This window comes from Ursus arctos, unplaced genomic scaffold (assembly GCF_023065955.2).
Source record: "Ursus arctos isolate Adak ecotype North America unplaced genomic scaffold, UrsArc2.0 scaffold_5, whole genome shotgun sequence".
Taxonomy (NCBI): domain Eukaryota; kingdom Metazoa; phylum Chordata; class Mammalia; order Carnivora; family Ursidae; genus Ursus; species Ursus arctos.
The window spans coordinates 45969476-45987307 of record NW_026623067.1 but is presented as its reverse complement, the minus strand read 5'-3'; the positions used below and the strand labels follow the sequence as shown (position 1 = coordinate 45987307).

General features: G+C 35.8%; 1 protein-coding gene across 1 annotated transcript in view; it reads left to right on the top strand.

The window, feature by feature from the left end:
- The window catches only part of MIER3 (MIER family member 3), a 29647-nt gene extending 13661 nt beyond the window's left edge, over window positions 1–15986 (top strand). The window contains exons 6-13 of the mRNA XM_026498938.4: window positions 799–884; window positions 1081–1153; window positions 3345–3496; window positions 5773–5854; window positions 7472–7566; window positions 11528–11655; window positions 11737–11879; window positions 11985–15986. Of these exons, the coding sequence (XP_026354723.1) occupies window positions 799–884; window positions 1081–1153; window positions 3345–3496; window positions 5773–5854; window positions 7472–7566; window positions 11528–11655; window positions 11737–11879; window positions 11985–12442 (1217 nt within the window). The 3' untranslated portion in view covers window positions 12443–15986. The remainder of the gene's footprint in view (window positions 1–798; window positions 885–1080; window positions 1154–3344; window positions 3497–5772; window positions 5855–7471; window positions 7567–11527; window positions 11656–11736; window positions 11880–11984) is intronic.
- Window positions 15987–17832: the final 1846 nt, after the last annotated feature.

Here is a 17832-nt window from a genome sequence, read left to right as displayed (position 1 = left end):
GATTATAACTTTTTATTGGGATAGAGGTGAACTAACATGTTGTTTAAAACCTAAAACATTTGGTTAGTTTTGCAAGGCTGTCTGTTTTCTTTCCCAAGATTCATCTGTTGCTATGGTAACCAATCTTAGTTCTTCAACCATGAAATTTTATGGACATTTTTTGGACTTGTTTTAAAAGGCCCTTTACTCTCTTGGTTTTGAAAACCATCAGATGCTCAATAAGTATTTTTTACCTTTTTAGTGATTTATTTAAGTCTTTTTTTCTTTTTAGTTTGGTGTTATCCCTTGATGTATATCAGTAATATTTAAATGGTCTTTGAAGTGAAATAATTTCTTATCTGCAACCTTGCTTATTTTTTAGGTATTTTGATCATAGAAGAACTGTTCACTTAATAAATGCAAATACACATACAGGTGTATATGCAAAAACATTTTTGATGGACTTAATGTGCCCCTCTTTGATGGACAAAATGTGTCCCATTTTGGGTTAGCATAATAAGAACTCATAATAAGAACTCTAGTGCTTTCTGTTCTTTTTTAAGGTGACCATAGTGTTTTCCTTTTGTCTTCCCAAACTATTTGACAGTAGACCAAAAATTTTAAGGATCCTATACACTTTATTAGTATTTTCAGTGTCTTGTTTTGACTAGTGTTAAAGTGTGAGAATAGTACAAGAAGTAGAGTATATTTGTGCTGATCTCTTTCATTCAACAGATTTTTTATAAAATACCATGTGCCATGCACATGTGCTGCAAAAATAGGTAATAAAAACCTTTCTAAAATTTTTCTTTTTTTAAGCAAATACTACGTGTGATGGAGATAAGGAATCAGAAGTTGAAGATATTGAAACAGACAGTGGTAACTCACCTGAAGATTTGAGGAAAGTAAGTTGAGTTACCGTCATAACTTAGTAGACATTTTGGACTAAAGTAGCTTTTAAAAACATTTCTGAAGTAATTTAAGATAATTTTGCTGTTGTAAGATGAAATTTCTGTTGACTTGTAGTAACTCATTAATGAGTTGGAGCTTGTTTTTTAGTGTATTTTTATAAGTTGTTTTTACTTCTGAATTTTCTTGTAGGAAATAATGATTGGTTTACAATATCAGGCAGAGATTCCCCCTTACCTCGGAGAGTATGATGGTGATGAGAAAGGTAAATAAGACTTTTGGTTTTGATTTTGATAATATTTCGTAGGCGGAGGTTATCCCTTAATATGTTTGTTTAATTATTTGATTATATATCAGCCTTGGGCAGTATACATTAATTTTTTTTTTGAAAGAATATATTTATTTATTAGAGAAAGAGATAGCGTGCAAGCAGGGGGAGCTGCAGAGGGAGAGGGAGAAGCAGACTCCCCACTGAGCAGGGAGCCCGATGTGGGGCTCAATCCCAGGGCCTGAGCCGAGGGCAGATGCTTAACCAGCTGAACCACCCAGGTGCCCCTCAACCTTGGCAGTATAAAGATAGATTTGGAGTCAGCGAAAGTTTAGGCCTGACTTAGGAATAATCTATCAGAATTAACTCTGAGACTCAGAGAACCACTTCTGTCTCTGTACAGTGCTTCTTAGCCTTACAGGTAGGCTGAGGCAGCGGTGGAATGGCTCTGCAGGTGCATCTGCTTGACCTTCATCCCACTCTCCTAGAAGTGGGTAGAATCTTATGACCTGAGATAATGAGCACATTAGAGATAAAATCCTCTTGGAAAGAAAACTCTTGATGAATAAAGACTCTAGAAGAAATTCTCTTGTGCAAGCCCTGAAAGAGAAGGTGGTGGAACACAAGGATTCTGTTTCTTTTTTTGTACACCCCTACTTAAGTGTAATTAGTTTTTCTTCGCATTTTTGGTAGATCCCAGTTATAATTGGTTATGAAAGTGTGGTGGACAATAAAAATACAGGTACATTTCCCTAGCTAAACTTGGGAAGCCTATAGATTTGGCTGTGTGCATATGACCTTTTCCCTAAGGAGTCAATTTGTCCCTGTGACATCATCGGGCCAACACAGCACAGTGACACAACCCTTCCTGAGTTTTTCTTTTTTCCTTTGCTCTGTTAGGTTATCCTCCACTTAAAGGAAGGGAAGATTGGCTACCGTAGGGTTGTTAGCATTGGTGGCCCCTAACAACAACTTTTTCCTTAGCTGCTTTCAAAGTGATGTTGTCCCAGGGAAGCAAAACAGTAGCTGATCTTCAGATGACCCAGTCTCTCGATTCCCCCACCCAAATGACACATACCCTTGAAGTCAAGTACATGCTCAGCCACTGTCAGTTCTTAGGTTAAACATAATAGAGGTGATCATCTCTCAGTTGTACACATTCAGGAGGGAAGGTAAATCTTCTCTTTTCTTGGAGGGAGTAACCCCAAACTGTTTTACCTATTTCAATTTTGACAAAGAGGAAAGGAATTTACATCAAAAGTCAGTTTTAATGGCTCATAGGCACATTTTATTTTTAACTTTCCTACTCACCGGGAGTGATAATGCCTGCCTTACACAGTTGTGAATATAAAGTACTTATCCTGGTCCCTGGTACATAGTGAGCTTCAGTAAACTACATTATTAGCTATATTTAGTACTTATCATACACTTGAAGAACGCATTGCACTTGAAGCAATGGGATAAATATTTGGGCCATCTGTGTTACTTTATTGTGTGAAGTAGAAGCTTTAAGTATGGTGGCAATGTGTGCGTTAATAGAATATACACCTTGTTTTAATGACATTCTCCTTATTAATATATCAACCTCTTTAAGAGATTTAGAAAAGTTTACTTCTCTTACTGTTAATCATTCTTTTCCATTTTTGATTAACGTGCATCCTCCTTTAAGTAAAATTCACCCTTTGGGAGGAAATTAGTAAAGTAAAAATCTACCTTTCTTAGGCATTTCATTATTGGCAGATTTTTGGTTTTTATTTATTTTTGCTTGTTTGTTTTATTCGTTTGCAGTTTTTAACCTGTATACACATCATTGAGGCAGTTAGAGAGTTCAAGAGAAAACTCCAGTGAGGCTATTAAAGAATTTATACAGGTTATATTTACCTTCTCATTAGGAGAATATAAAACACCCTTCTGGGTGTTGGCATTAGATTGCACTAGGCATAGAAAGTCTTCTGATTGGTTAGTAAATCCAACCAGCGAGAAAGCTACTTGCTCTAGCCACTGGAACACTTGCCCTTAATTTTTTTATACCTTAACCAATGAGAGAGTCACCTTGCGAGACAATCGCTGCTTTCCTCAAAGTTAGTTGTCCCAGTGTATAGCATATCAAAGAAGAGGAAGAACAGTTTGTATACATCTAGGAGTATATTCACTATTTTTAATGTATTAATGGGATTTTCTTTATCAGTGTATGAAAATGAAGACCAGTTACTTTGGCGTCCTGATGTGGTTTTGGAGAGCAAAGTTAAGGAGTACCTTGTTGAGACCTCATTAAGAACTGGAAATGAAAAAATAATGGATAGGATATCTGCAGGAACACACACAAGGGACAACGAACAGGTATACTTCAACTTCTGTTGAAACAGCAGCTGACTAATCTCTTCCTGATTTTCTTTTCTTTTCTTTCTTTTTTTTTAGAAAGGGAGGGGGCATCGGGGTGGGGGTCGGAGAGAGAATCTTAAGCAGGCTCCACACCCAGCCCGGAGTGTGACACGGGGCTCCATCTTACAACCCTAAGATCGTGACCTGAGCCGAAATCAGGAGTCAGATGCTTGACTGACTAAGCCATCTAGGCACCCTTCTTGATTTTCTTACATATGATTCAAGTATTTCTTACATGTGAACTGGATATCTCTTTTTCTATAATTTTTTTAAAACTTGGAAAACACTGGTTAAAAAAAGTCCCATGACCTAGTGATAACCACTCCATATTGTTTCACATTTTCTCTTCTAGTCTTTTCTTCTGTGTGTATGCACATATCTTAATTTGAATCACTTCTTTTCCTTGCCATTGAGAATTCTTCAGTATCTCATTCCTGATGACTGTATATTCCATCCTGTAGCTATAATATCACTTATTTAAACATTCTTCATGGTTGGACTTTAGATTTTATAATAAAGGTATTTTTTTTTATTATTCTTGAACTCTATTCAGGAAGTGTTGAAAAGTATTACCTATTAAGATTATATAAATTTGCTTTAAGAGCATTTGTTAGGCACTGTGTGTACCTATAGTTGCAGGATACTCTTGATTGTATGTGGGATGGGGCTGGGAGTATTGCCTAGTAAGGGTTTTTTTTGGATGCTCCTGGTTTTACCTTCTGACATCATTTTGCCCGTCTTGGACACTTTTCACTCTGTATCGTTAGCCTCAATGATCCTAACTGAAATGAATATCCAGGGATAATTGGGCTCAGACTTGAATTCCCAGGTAACACAGAAGTTGTAGTAGCTGAATTTCAGAGTAGCTTTGCAACTGTCAAAAAGAAACCCCACTGAGTTTTTGTACTGTTAGTCTATTAAACTATAAATTAATTTTGGAAGAATTAGTACCTTTAAAACATTAAAACTTCCAGTTCAAGAACATGGTCTTACTCTATATTTATTTGACTTTTTTAATCACTCAAATATTTCTGTTTATTTGGATGTCACATGTATCTAATTAACTTAATTCGTCAGTATCTTAAATATTTTTGTGTATTTAATACTTTTGTTAATGGGATCTCTATTATAATTATCAGTATAGAGAAATCCCATTTTTTAAAAAAATTTATTTTTTCTCAAGCTGGTGAAACTAATAATTTTTCAGTTGTTTTTATCAGGCTTTTTAGTCTTAAAGTCATTATTGAATTATACCTTGGTTCCTTCCTTACCATTTATTATATCTCTTACTCCCGTTACTGTCTTACTGCATTAGCCATAACTCTCAGAGACTTTTGGTAGGGATAGTGATTTGAGGCCTGCTTTTGATGGAAGTTAATATATCTAAGGTTTTTACATTAAGAATAATACCAGTGCTTGGTTTGATATAGGCTGTCTTTATTATACTAAGGTAGTAACCATCTACTTACACTTATAATGGTTTTTGTCTTTTTAAAATTAGAAATGGATACTGATTTATCAGATGCTTTTTTTAGCAGCTAGATTGTTTTTTAATGATTATGTTCTGATTATTAACCTTTTGATGTATTAATAGATTTATGAATATTGAGCCATCTTTGCCTTTTCTGGAAATTACTTGGGAAGGTGGATTACTATTTAACTTTCAGTTAAGTTCTCTCCACTACTATTGAGAAGAAATTCTAATTTTAAGAAACTGACACCCTTCATAGTAGACCATGAGACTGTTATAAACCCTGGTCACTCAAGTACCCATCCCTCTATTCTGGGCCTGCTGCTGTTCCCTCTCATTAACACTAAAAGGCAGGGAGTAGGCGATACCAAAAAATAAGACCGTAGTTCTAATTTTTGCAAACTAGAAAAAAGATCTCTAAAGTAGGGAAATTGACCAGCTCAGATGGCCTGGCAATTTAAAAAATAAAAAATAAAGTCGAGAATGATACTGGTGGGTGACTTCTAAGGTGTAGAATGAAAATGAAAAAACTCCTGGGATACCAGAGTCCATCACCAGGATAGTTAAGTAGACTAAATGTTTGGGCAAACATACCCCTAAATGTCTTGCATTTAGAGAGCATTTCAGACAGTACTTGTCAGGACTCTTACTAGTCCTGTTGTTTGTTTGTTTGTTTGTTTTTGTCTATTTGTTTTAATGCTGTTAAGTGTGAACTTCTGGTAATTTTTATTGGATAGGTTTTTTTTTTTTCTTTCTCTCCTAGGCATTATATGAACTTCTCAAGTGTAACCATAATATAAAGGAAGCAATTGAAAGGTACTGCTGCAACGGAAAGGCATCTCAAGGTAAGGAACGCTTGGGCTCAAGAGAGAGAAATGACAGAGGATCCTTGTTTGGGGATTAGAATAAGCAAAGTATTGTAAAGGATGAGCAGTCCTATAACACTTTTGTAAGATACATGTTCATCTTCATAGACAATAATTTTTTCCTTTTCTTGCCCTCTATTTTTAGACGTACCAGAGATTGTTCAAATACAAATTAGTTACCCCCCTGTCAGCTCCACTTTCTTGAAGAAATAGTTACAGAACAAAGCAGACCCCAGAGATGACAATATATCCAAAGTAATTAAAAAGAATGATTTTATAATCTCATTGAAAAGAAAAGTTTGTGTTTTTTTTTTTTTTTAAAGATTTTATTTATTTATTCAACAGAGATAGAGACAGCCAGCGAGAGAGGGAACACAAGCAGGGGAGTGGGAGAGGAAGAAGCAGGCTCCTAGCGGAGGAGCCCGATGTGGGGCTCGATCCCAGAATGCCGGGATCACGCCCTGAGCCGAAGGCAGACGCTAAACTGCTGTGCCACCCAGGCGCCCCAGAAAAGTTGTTTTTTTTAAACCAAACAGGAAATGAAAAGGAGATTGAAGATAAAAAACATATAATATATTCCATTGAATTTATTACAAGGAAGGTGTTTTTAGTAATCATGTAATAAAATTTTTATAATACTTAGGCTTTGTTTTGTGTGTGTCAAGGAAAATGGTTAACTTTAACTTCAGTACTTTAGTCATTATATAAATAATTGTATGCCCCATAGCTTTCATTAAGTATATACAGAGTGAAATAATACTCAGTAATATTATATAAATGATTTGGGAAAATAGAAAAGCTTTGAAAACAGTACATTTAAACTTGTAGGTTGATACAGTCTGTTGAAATGTTTTCTTGTAAAAGTTGCTTTTTTGAGAAAATTGTTTTTAAGATCTGCTAGTCTCAAAAACTAAATATTGGTTTTTCCTTTAGTTCAAACTGTATTTTATCTTTATGGTGGACTACTCTTAATGGGGACTTGGTCCCCAGTGTCTTCAAGTGAAGAACTCCAAGTTTCCTCTGCCCCAGACAGATTTGAGGTCACTCACATTAGCATCTTCTGAGAAGTTGAAAGGGATTTAGTCTTTTGAGAGCATGGGCTTTTCTTATTCCCATTGGATTTCCAGAGTGTAGCACTCTGCAAACTGACTTTAAATAAATATGTATTGATTATTTGTGGTCTTTAATTCTAAGCACTATGGTTTTGATATAATACCAAAATAAGGCTTTTTTTTCTCCCCCATGAAGCAAATAACCTTCTTTTCTAATTTGAAAAAAATATATGCTCATTGTTTAAAAAAATCAGAAAAACAATGATCATAAATTATAGAAAAACATTACATTCTTATCCTCCCATATAGAGAAAAAAAAACAAAGCCCAGTGTTTGTATTTTGGCATTGTTGATTTTTAAATAAGATTTGTATTGTGCATCCTTTTGGTAATCCTAACTGAAATCTCTTGCATACAGAACTGTGTGTGTGTTGGGGGGGATAGTTAGTTAATGGCCTTTTATAAGGGAAACATACTGAAAGTAAGCTAGCATTTCATATAGGAGAGCTCTGAGGCCAATAAAATTTCTTTTTAAATTTCTTTAGAAGGAATGACTGCGTGGACGGAAGAAGAATGCCGGAGCTTTGAACATGCACTCATGCTTTTTGGAAAAGATTTTCATCTTATACAGAAGAATAAGGTTAGTTGAGCAAAATTTGTACAGATTGCTTAGTAATGACAATGAATAGAAGCACATAAATTTTAAGTCATTGGGTGAGGAAAAAAAAGGAGAATTTGTTAATGCATTCCTGACGTTAGCATTTCTTATATTGCTCTACACATGACTGGGATTGGCCCCCACCTGCTTACGGGACGGCTGATAGAGTACTCATCTATCTTTTGACATACGTAGTGGTTACACTCTACTCGTGGAGAATGGATTGACTATATTTTCTAGGTAGTCTTACTCTTCTTCCGTTTTCCTTGACTTTGATTTCTTTCTAAGCTATTCAGAGGTTTGTGGCCTCAAAAATGTTTCTGTTTAGCAGCCAGAACTGCAGTTGCTGAAAGAAGCAGCATTGGTTACTAAAACCAGGTATAAATGTTCTAATAACATCAAATGCTGGCGAGGTTGTGGAGCAACAGGAACTCTCATTCATTGCTGATGGGAATGCAAAATAGTGGCCCCTTTAAAAGACAGTTTGGTGGTTTCTTACAGAGGTAACCATACTCTTATCATATGATCCAGCAGTTGTACTCATTGGTATTTACACAAAGGAGTTGAAAATTTATATCCACACAAAATGTTAATAAGCACATTTATTCATAATTGCCAGAAGTTGGAGACAAGTAAGATGTCCTTTGAGGTGGATGGATAAATACATAGTGACACATCCAAACAATGGCATATTATTCAGAATGAGATGTCAAGCCACAAAAAGTCATGGGGGAACCTTTAAACGCATATTGTTAAGTCAAAGAAGCCAATCTGGAAAGGCTATATACTGTATGATTTCAACTATATGACATTCTGGAAAAGGCAAAACTATGGAGACAGTAAGTAGATCAATGGTTTCAAGATTTGTCATGGAGGGATGAATAGGCATAGTAGAGAGGATTTTTAGGGCAGTGGAATTATTTTGTATGATACTATAATGGTGGATATATGTCATTATATATTTGTCAATACATATATAATACCTGAGTGAACCCTGATGTAAATGATGGACTTTGGGTAAAAAAGACATGCCAGTGTAGATTCATCAATTGTAATGGCTAAATGCCAATGAGTGGGATTGCTGGATTCTATGTAGGAGTACATTTGGTTATGTAGAAAACCTTCAAAATGTCTGCTAAAGTGGCTTTACCATTTTGCATTCCCACCAACACTGAGAGAGTTCCTCTTGCTCCACACCTTCCAGCATTTGGTGTTGTCAGGGTTTTAGATTTTGGCTATTAGAATGAATGTGTAATGTATCATGTTGTTTTCGTTTGCATTTCTCTGAGGACATAAGTGGAGTATATTTTCCTGTGTCTCTTCTTTGTGAGGTGTCTGTTAAGGCCTTTACCCTATTTTATAATTGAGTTGTTGTTGCCTTACTGTGAAGTTTTAAGTGCTCTTTACATTTTTTGGATAATAGTCCTTTATCATGTGTGTTTTGCAACTCTTTTCTCCCTGTATATGGCTGTCTTTTCATTCTCCTAACAGTGTCTTTTGCAAAGTAGAAGGTTTTAATTTTAGTGAATTTCAACTAATCAACTTTTCTTTTACAGATCATGTTTTTAGTGTTACATCTAAAAAGTCCTGGTCATCCCCAAGGTCATCTAGCTTTTCTCCTATGTTATCTTCTAGGAGCTTCATAGTTTTGCATTTCACGTTTACGTCTGTATTCCATTTTTAGTTTATTTTTGTGAAAGTTGTTAAGATCTTTGGTTTCTTTCTTTTTTGTTTTGTTTTGTTTTTGCATGTGGATGTCCAGTTCTAACACCATTTGTTTAGAAAACTATCCTTGCATTGCCTTCACTCTTTGTTAAAGTTAGTTGACTGCATTTGTGTGGGTCTGTTTCTGGGCTGTCCATTCTCTTGTGTTAAATTGTGTCTGTTTTTTCATCAGTAGCGCACTGTCTTGACTACTGTAACTTTATAGTAAGTCTTGAAGTTGGGTAGTATCATTCCTCTAACTTTATTCTTCTCTTTCAATATTGTCGTGGCTACTCTGTTTTGTGTCTTTCCATATAAACTTTAGAATTAGTTTGTCAGTATTTACCAAGTAACTTGCAGAGATTTTGATTGGGATTGCCCTGAATCTATAGGTCAAGTTGGGAAGAACTGACATCTTAACAGTCATAAGTCTTCGTACCCATGAATGTGGAATTTCTCTCCATTTAATTAGATCTCTGATTTCTTTAATCATGGTTTTATAGTTTTCCTCACATACTTCTTACAAGTAGTTTGTTAGATTTGTACCTAAATATTTCATTTTTGGGGTGCTAATGTAAATGGTATTGTATTTTTTAATTTCACATATTGGTTGTTCATTGTTGGTATATAGGCAAGCAATTGACTTTTGCATATTAACCTTGTATCCTGCAACCTAGCTATAATCATTTATTAGTTCCATGAGTGTTTTGCTGATACTTTGGAATTTTCTATGTAAGACAATCATGTCATCTGTGAATCATGTCATCTTTATTTCTTCCTTCTCAACTTGTATACCTTCTATTTTTTCCTTGTCTTACTGCATTTGCTAGACCTTCCAGTGAGATATTGAATAGTTTATTACCTTTTTGTATGTATGAAAACCTAATGTTTTCTCAAAGATAAGATGAAGTATTTAATTTAGTGAGTAGATAAAACATTTTTTAAGAAGCCTGGGTTGTTTAAGTCAAAATAAAACATAAGTTTTGCAATGACTTATAAGATCTATCCACTCATTCCATAAATAATTTCTACCATTTACCAGACATTTTAAGTGCTAGAGGTACCTGAGTGAAAAAGACAGGAAAGGTCTGTGACCCCAAAAAGTCTATGTTCACCACAGAGACTTAAAGTGAATGATGTTTATTGAAATGTGTACTTTATTTCTTGGCTTAAAAAGCTTGTTCCCTATGTTATGAACTTATATTATGTCATGCTCACTAATCAGGATAGAGACTCTGAAACTTCTTTGTTGGATACTGATTAAATAGTAGGGAAAGTGTTTATTGGATAAGGATACAGAATTTTGTCTCTATGTCTGAATTCATACCTGTAGCTGTATATGGTTTGAGCAGCCCTAGTCTGGATATGGAGCCAAGTTGGCAAGGCTCAAATTTTGTTGTTGTTGTTTTTACCAAACTCCGCTGGAGCTGTGAACCAAACCCATGTTGAAGGAAAACAACCTGCCTTTAGCTAGCAAATCATCTTAAGTTGCAGATGCAGTTGAATGCTGCTCCCTTTTTTAAGGGTTCTGCATCTCTTTTGCATTGTGGAACCCTTTGATAATCTGATGAAGCTGTAGCCCTTCTCCCCAGAAAAGTATACCTGCATATAATTTTGGAATTTAGTAGATGCCAGTGAATCCCATTCATGGACCCCTCAGGGTTAAGAAGGACTGCTGCTGCAGTTAGAATCACAGTGAAAGTTCAGTGAGGAAAAGTAAAAGTTGCCATTGTCTCAAGAATTTCAGTAAAGATGTAAGATCATTTCTGGATACACATTTATTTTATAAATGAATATATTCTGATTTAAATAAACCTTGAACTTTTGAGGGTATTCTTATTATTAAATTGTGTAGATGTAATGACATTTTACTAGTAAAATGTTCAGAATTTATAATTGGGAGGATAGAAGATAAGACCCATGGATTGAAGCTATAGCGTTATAAAGAAAAAGAAAAAGAAAAAAAAAAAAAAAAGTGGGATACCTGTGTGGCTCAGTTGGTTAAGCGTCTGCCTTCAGCTTAGGTCAGGATCCCAGGGTCCTAGGATTGAGCCGAATTGGGGTCTGTGCTCAGTGGGAAGTCTGTTTCTCCCTCTACCTCTGCCAATCCCCCTGCTTGTGTGGGTGTGCTCACTCGCTCACTCTCTCTCAAAAAATAAAATCTTTAAAAAAAAGAAGTCACTGAAAAATGGGTTGGGTCTGTTGGTTTCTATTCAAAATTTTAACTTTTTTTTGTTAGGTGAGAACTAGAACAGTTGCTGAATGTGTGGCATTCTACTATATGTGGAAGAAATCTGAACGTTATGATTACTTTGCTCAACAGACAAGATTTGGAAAGAAACGATATAACCATCACCCTGGAGTTACGTAAGTACTATGGGGTTGATTCTAGAGAATTCTGTTTTTAACTGATAGGGAGTCTTGAAATTATTGGGGTATGTTTTTCAGGGACTATATGGATCGTTTGGTAGATGAAACAGAAGCCCTGGGTTCGACAGTAAATTCTCCAGCCTTAACTTCTAATCGACCTGAGCCTCTTCCTGATCAACAGCTGAACATTCTCAACTCTTTCACTGCCAGTGACTTGACAGGTAAAATGAGCATCTTTTTGTGCTTGTTAGCTTACAGCAAAATTGTGTCGTCTTTGTTTCATGACATGGGACCACTTACTTAAATCATTTTCCATTTCTTTTTAGCTCTGACCAACAGCGTGGCAACCGTCTGCAACCCCACGGATGTGAATTGTTTGGATGATAGCTTTCCTCCACTGGGCAACACACCCCGTGGACAAGTCAATCATGTGCCTGTCGTAACGGAGGAGTTACTCACCCTGCCGAACAATGGGGAAAGTGATTGTTTTAATTTATTTGAGACTGGATTTTATCACTCAGAGCTAAACCCCATGAACATGTGCAGTGAAGAGTCAGAAAGACCAGCAAAGAGATTGAAAATGGGCATTGCTGTTCCTGAGTCCTTTATGAATGAGGTTTCTGTAAATAATTTGGGTGTGGACTTTGAAAATCACACACATCACATCACCAGTGCCAAAATGGCCGTCTCCGTGGCTGACTTTGGCAGTCTGTCTGCCAGTGAGACCAATGGTTTCATCAGTGCCCATGCTCTGCATCAGCACGCCGCCCTCCACTCCGAGTGACAGGAGCCAGGGGCCCAGAAACAGTGCGTGTGCAGTACCAGTAAACTTGAGGAAAGGATCAGGTTTGCTTAGTCTTTCACTGGAAGTTTGAACCTTTTTCACTATGACATCAGTGATGTCAGTATGTATAGAACTATATCTTGATTTATCAAGAGTATTTTCATTTTTCAATCCATAAATGTGGAAATGAACTATGATCAGCAGAGTTGGGAACTAAGATTGAACTCTGTGGTGCAGCTTTAAGCTCTGCTTATCTCTTCCTCATCCCCCAGTACCTCTTCTCCACTCCCTTCTTTTTCTATTCTTTTCTGTTCCCCACTGCCCTCACTCCCAGTTTTAAAACCTGTAGACAGAGGCCACCAGCTCAAAACCAGCACAGATGTTCTGAACTGAATGGAGTGGCTTCTTTTCGTGTAAATTCCTTTTGCCGTAATGGATGCAGTGGAATAACAATGTTTACAGGTACCGATCCCAATCCCTGCTCAATGTAGCATTTTTTGGTTTTATTTTCTTAATTAAATAAAAGCAGGGGTAGGTTTCTTTAAACTGCACAAACATGCAAGGATTTTTTTAAAATGGAAACTTCTCTCATGTTATTCAACTAGAGCACTTCAGTTTACAAAACAGCAAGTCCATCTTTATGGAAGCCAGCACGAGGAACTGCGTGCAGATTATGAAGACGCTTGCTTGGATCCTGTTTTGAAATTCTAGACCAGGGCTACCTTACACAGAATCAGTCATTTTACTGTGGGAAGAGTTCTGTGTACCTTCATTTATTGGCTAAAAATTTGGCATTTGAAGATGTGGTATTCAGATGGGGTTTTGTCCACCATTGTCAAGATTATAATTGTGAAAATCATACTGGTTGTTGATAATTTAGTTTATCCTGAGGCAACTGACTTGCAGGACACAGTCTACAAAGCCTAGGATGTTGCCACTCAATGGTTTACATTTTGAGACACTTCTTAAGTTGTTTGTAGCACTGCAGTTCAAAGTGTTAATATTTTGGAGGGACTTCTAGATTTTACACTTAATGCAGTAGAACCTTGAAGTATATTTAAACTTTTTTGTTTAGCTTGAACAGTTGGCAAGGAAAATGTGAGTTTCTATCTGAAATAGAATGGTACTTTACCACTTTAAGTTTTAAAAAGTGATAAACGTTCAGATGCATCTCAAACTCAGTTTTATTTTTATTCCAGACATTGTGAATGAGAAGCCATTGTCCTAAACTTTGGCCATTTTTGCTCTACAGATATGCATCTTAAGTTAAAAGGTGAATTCAAACAATATGTAATACAGTATTAGGGTGTAATAAGCTTTGCTTTTATAGTTCAGTTAAGACAGAATTTTGCCTTTTTTTTTTTTTTTTTGCACCGTCTTAATTCCCAATTTCTACTAGTTGTCTTGCTTTGCAAAAAACTTAAATGTTTGGCTGCATTGCTCATATTTGTAAGAATAAGTCGCTTCAAGGTTATGCTGACAAGTAGATAGGTTGTAGTGACCTTAGTAGTGATGGAAAGGGAGGGTATTTATTATACAAACTGTGAACTGCAATGACATCCTTAGTTTTGGATGATGTGTATTCTTATTTTTCTTTGCAGCATTTTAATGAAGATTGCTTTGAAGTGTTTACGCAGTAGCATATTTACTATAAAATTTAGTTTAGCACAGTGGACAAAAGTAGTTAAATTAATAACTTAAAATCAGTCTCTAATTTATACATCTAAAGTCTAGCATTCCTGTATGCACACAGTAAATAATGGGTAGCCTGGGCTCTGTGTTGCTTTCAGATATTTTTATCCAAGTTATAAGCTTCTTATTGCTGTGGTGTTGTGCTAAACTTTGAACCTTATTTCTTCTGTTAAAAATCAGTATACCTTTTATAATTTAGTAAGATACTGGCCATAATCTTCCATTGTTATAACTTTGATTTTCACTCTGGGTTTACAGTGGCTGGTTTGTATGAAGTAATTTACACAAAGATGACTGAATGCTAATACCAGTTGCACTTAAATGAACATGCCCATTCTCCGTAGCTGATGCAGTAACATATTCAGTTTATCTATGCATTGCTGGGATCTTGATATAAGATGGAAACAGTGTTTCTTATCTAAAGTTTTGATTATCAGCAAGTTGAATGGACACTTTAGTTATTTAAATAAAGATTTTTGACCAAAATCCAGAAAATGATATGAGAGAAAAATAAATTCCAGCTAGTTTATTAGATTTTTAAATGTCAATCTGATTTTAGCCTCTTAGAGAGCGCTAACTAGCTGGTAACGTTTACTTTTAATTCCTTGTTAAAATGAGGCAATAATTTGCAAGATTTTTGTATATATATGTAAATTCTTCATATCTTTTTAGATCTAATTCAATATTTTCTGACTGCTTCCGCCATGTATAATACCATTTTTGTGCATGCTTGATGTGACATTCATAAATTGTACCACTATGACTTTATCCATGTAAAATAGCTATTTATTGAATTTTCTTTTGAACGCTGGGTTTACTGGGTTGTTTTTTTTTCCTCCAGTTAAGCATCTTAACAGAGAATTTGTTACTGTTTATTAGAAGAATTGCGTTTGAAAGCATGAAAATTACTGATTTGCAATTTTATGAAGAAACAATAATGCCTTTGTTATCAAGTGTTAAGCACAATTCTTATAACAAACTGTGATAAATTCTTTTTTTCTTTTGCCGCATTATTTTCTTATGAACAAACCAAAAATCCATGGTGAGCTGTTGCATTGTTGGCTGATGTATCTTTTATGTACAGGGAATTTGAAGAGGACAGCGGATTCATTTAGAAGTGTAACTGGTGCTGTGATCATAGCAATACTTTACTTTTGTTAGTCGTACTTCATCTTTTCCATACTAGCTTTTTAAATGTTTAGTTTTCCTCTTGTCATGGTCAACTGCTGAATTTACTTGAAGGATGTAGAATACTGTTTAAACAATACTAAAGTGTGTACAATTAGGTCAAAGAATTGTGCAATTGTTTCCTTTTTAATTTTTAAAATTGAGGGTCATAAATATTTGAGAACGTCAGATCTAATACAGCATAGTGATACTATTTAATTTAACCAAAGTCTCTAGTGAATATTTCAACTTTGAATGTAAACTAATGAATAAACCTGACCACCAAGGAGATTGTTTGCCCAGAGTTTCAAAGCACATTGTCTACAAATGGAAATTGAAATAATTTATAAAAATATTGACATTACTATGTTTTTTAAAAAGTTCTTAATTTTTTCACTAAAAGGAGGAAACTATTAGTTTTATTGTTAAATATGGTAGATATTAAAATTCCTCTTAGATGACCAGTGATTCCAATTGTCCCAGTTTGAAATAAGTACCCTGTGAGTATGAGATTAATTAGTGACAATCACAACAAGTTTTAGTATCAGATGTTCAAGAGGAAGTTGCTATTGTTGCATTGATTTTAATATTTGTACATAAACACTGATTTTTTTGAGCATTATTTTGTATTTGTTGTACTTTAATACCTGGTGTACAGTTCCAGAAATAAAAATCTGGAAATCTTTTTTTTTTCTTGGTTCGTGTGAGTATTTGCTGCAATTAGATATTTATTTAATAAATCTTAAGCTATAACACATGGGTAGATACTTAACCACTTTTCAATTGGATTTTGCTGTTGTAAGTAAGAGAGGTAAGTGACAAAGCTGGTTGATAAAATAAGTTTTCTTTAAATATTCTGTAGCAGATTTTCATCTATACTAAAGCAGCCATCCCAAAGTGAGGCTTGTTACCCTTATAGTTTAATTCAGGAAATATTTATTGAATGTCTGTTATGTTTCAAACACTCTTCTAGGTAACTTTGTCTTTTAGGAAGACATATCTGAAATTTGGTCAGATGTTATTATTTGACAGAATATGGTAAATTAGTCTTTCTTATTCATAGTAGACCCTAGGAATACCTTTAAACCTTCATCTTTTTAAGCTGATGATCTCGTCTTAGCCTAATTTCACAAGTTTGTCACCATATTTCATTTGCTCTGAGCAGAGCTTTATGTAGTGCTTTTTTTTTTTTTTAAGATTTATTTATTTGAGAGAGTGGGGGGAAGGGCAGAGGAAGAAGGGGAGAGAATCTAGTCCATTCTTAATATGCAGTGATCAGATTGCACATAAGGTCCAGATTTTGTACAAGGGCATGAGGAGGATAAAAATGAAAGCAAATACTCTGACTCCTCTGCTTTGGTTACTTGTCTAAAACCACATTCCTTCATGCACAGACCCTTAACGTGCAGGCCTCCGTGGTGGACACACACAAGTGCCTTCAGGTGGGGACAAGCACCGGTGTTTTGAATCCAGCCAAGAGAGCAGCCATGTACCATGTGAGAGCGACAAAAAGCTTCCGGCTTTTAGGAGAAGGAGGAGAGCCTTGTGGGAGCAGAATTTCTCGTAACTTCTAGACCTTATCCTAGTTGGCCATAATTTTCATCAGTGATAGGCTTTGAGCTTGCTGCTTCTCTGACTTCTCAAAGAATCTGTAAGTAGAATATTTCATTATATACACTTTGTCCTTGTCCCAACATAGCCCTATATACCATTTCCCATCCAGGTAGGTGTTCTCTGATCCCCTTCCTCTCTGTGTCTGTGGGGATTCTCTGACAAAGCTGGGCACAGGGGCACTGAATTTGTGGTTCTAGACCAGGAGTGCTCATGTGTTCCTAGGTTTAATACACTAGTTGATACTCACTTTAGAGAGACACACAGGCTGTTGTGTAGCTCAGTTTTTGTTTTTGTTCTTTTTATTTATTAATTTATTTATTTGACAGGCAGCGAGAGAGAGGGAACACAAGCAGGGGGAGAGGGAGAGGGAGCAGCAGGCTTCCCGCCAAGCAGGGAGCCCATTGTGGGACTCCATCCCAGGACCCTGGGATCACTACCTGAGCTGAAGGCAGACGCTTAATGGCTGAGCCACCCAGGTGCCCCATGTAGCTCGGTTTTGATGAGACGCTTATACAGGGGTAAAGCCTGTACTTCCACGAAGCTGTTTTCTGGTATAAAACTCATAAAAGCATTTCAGAAGTATGTCAGAAATGAAACCAGCCATTTTTAAATCTAAACAAATATTTTAGTAGGAAAGATAGATGGTTCTGTTTTAAAATATCTGTTACATTAAAATTTTTTTTTTTCACCCCTCCAGTGCAGTCCAAATCATGATACTAGCCAAGCTTTATACTCCACCATGAGCATTTTGTGAACAGGGACCATATTTTATTCTTTGACTCAGGACCCTTCACATTCTGGGTATTCCCTAAGCCTCACGACCTAAATCACCCTTCAGCTAATGGTGACTTTGCCCCTAGCTTTAAAAGAAAAACAAAATTTTTAAGACAAAAGTTAACCGAATAAAGAAAAATCCA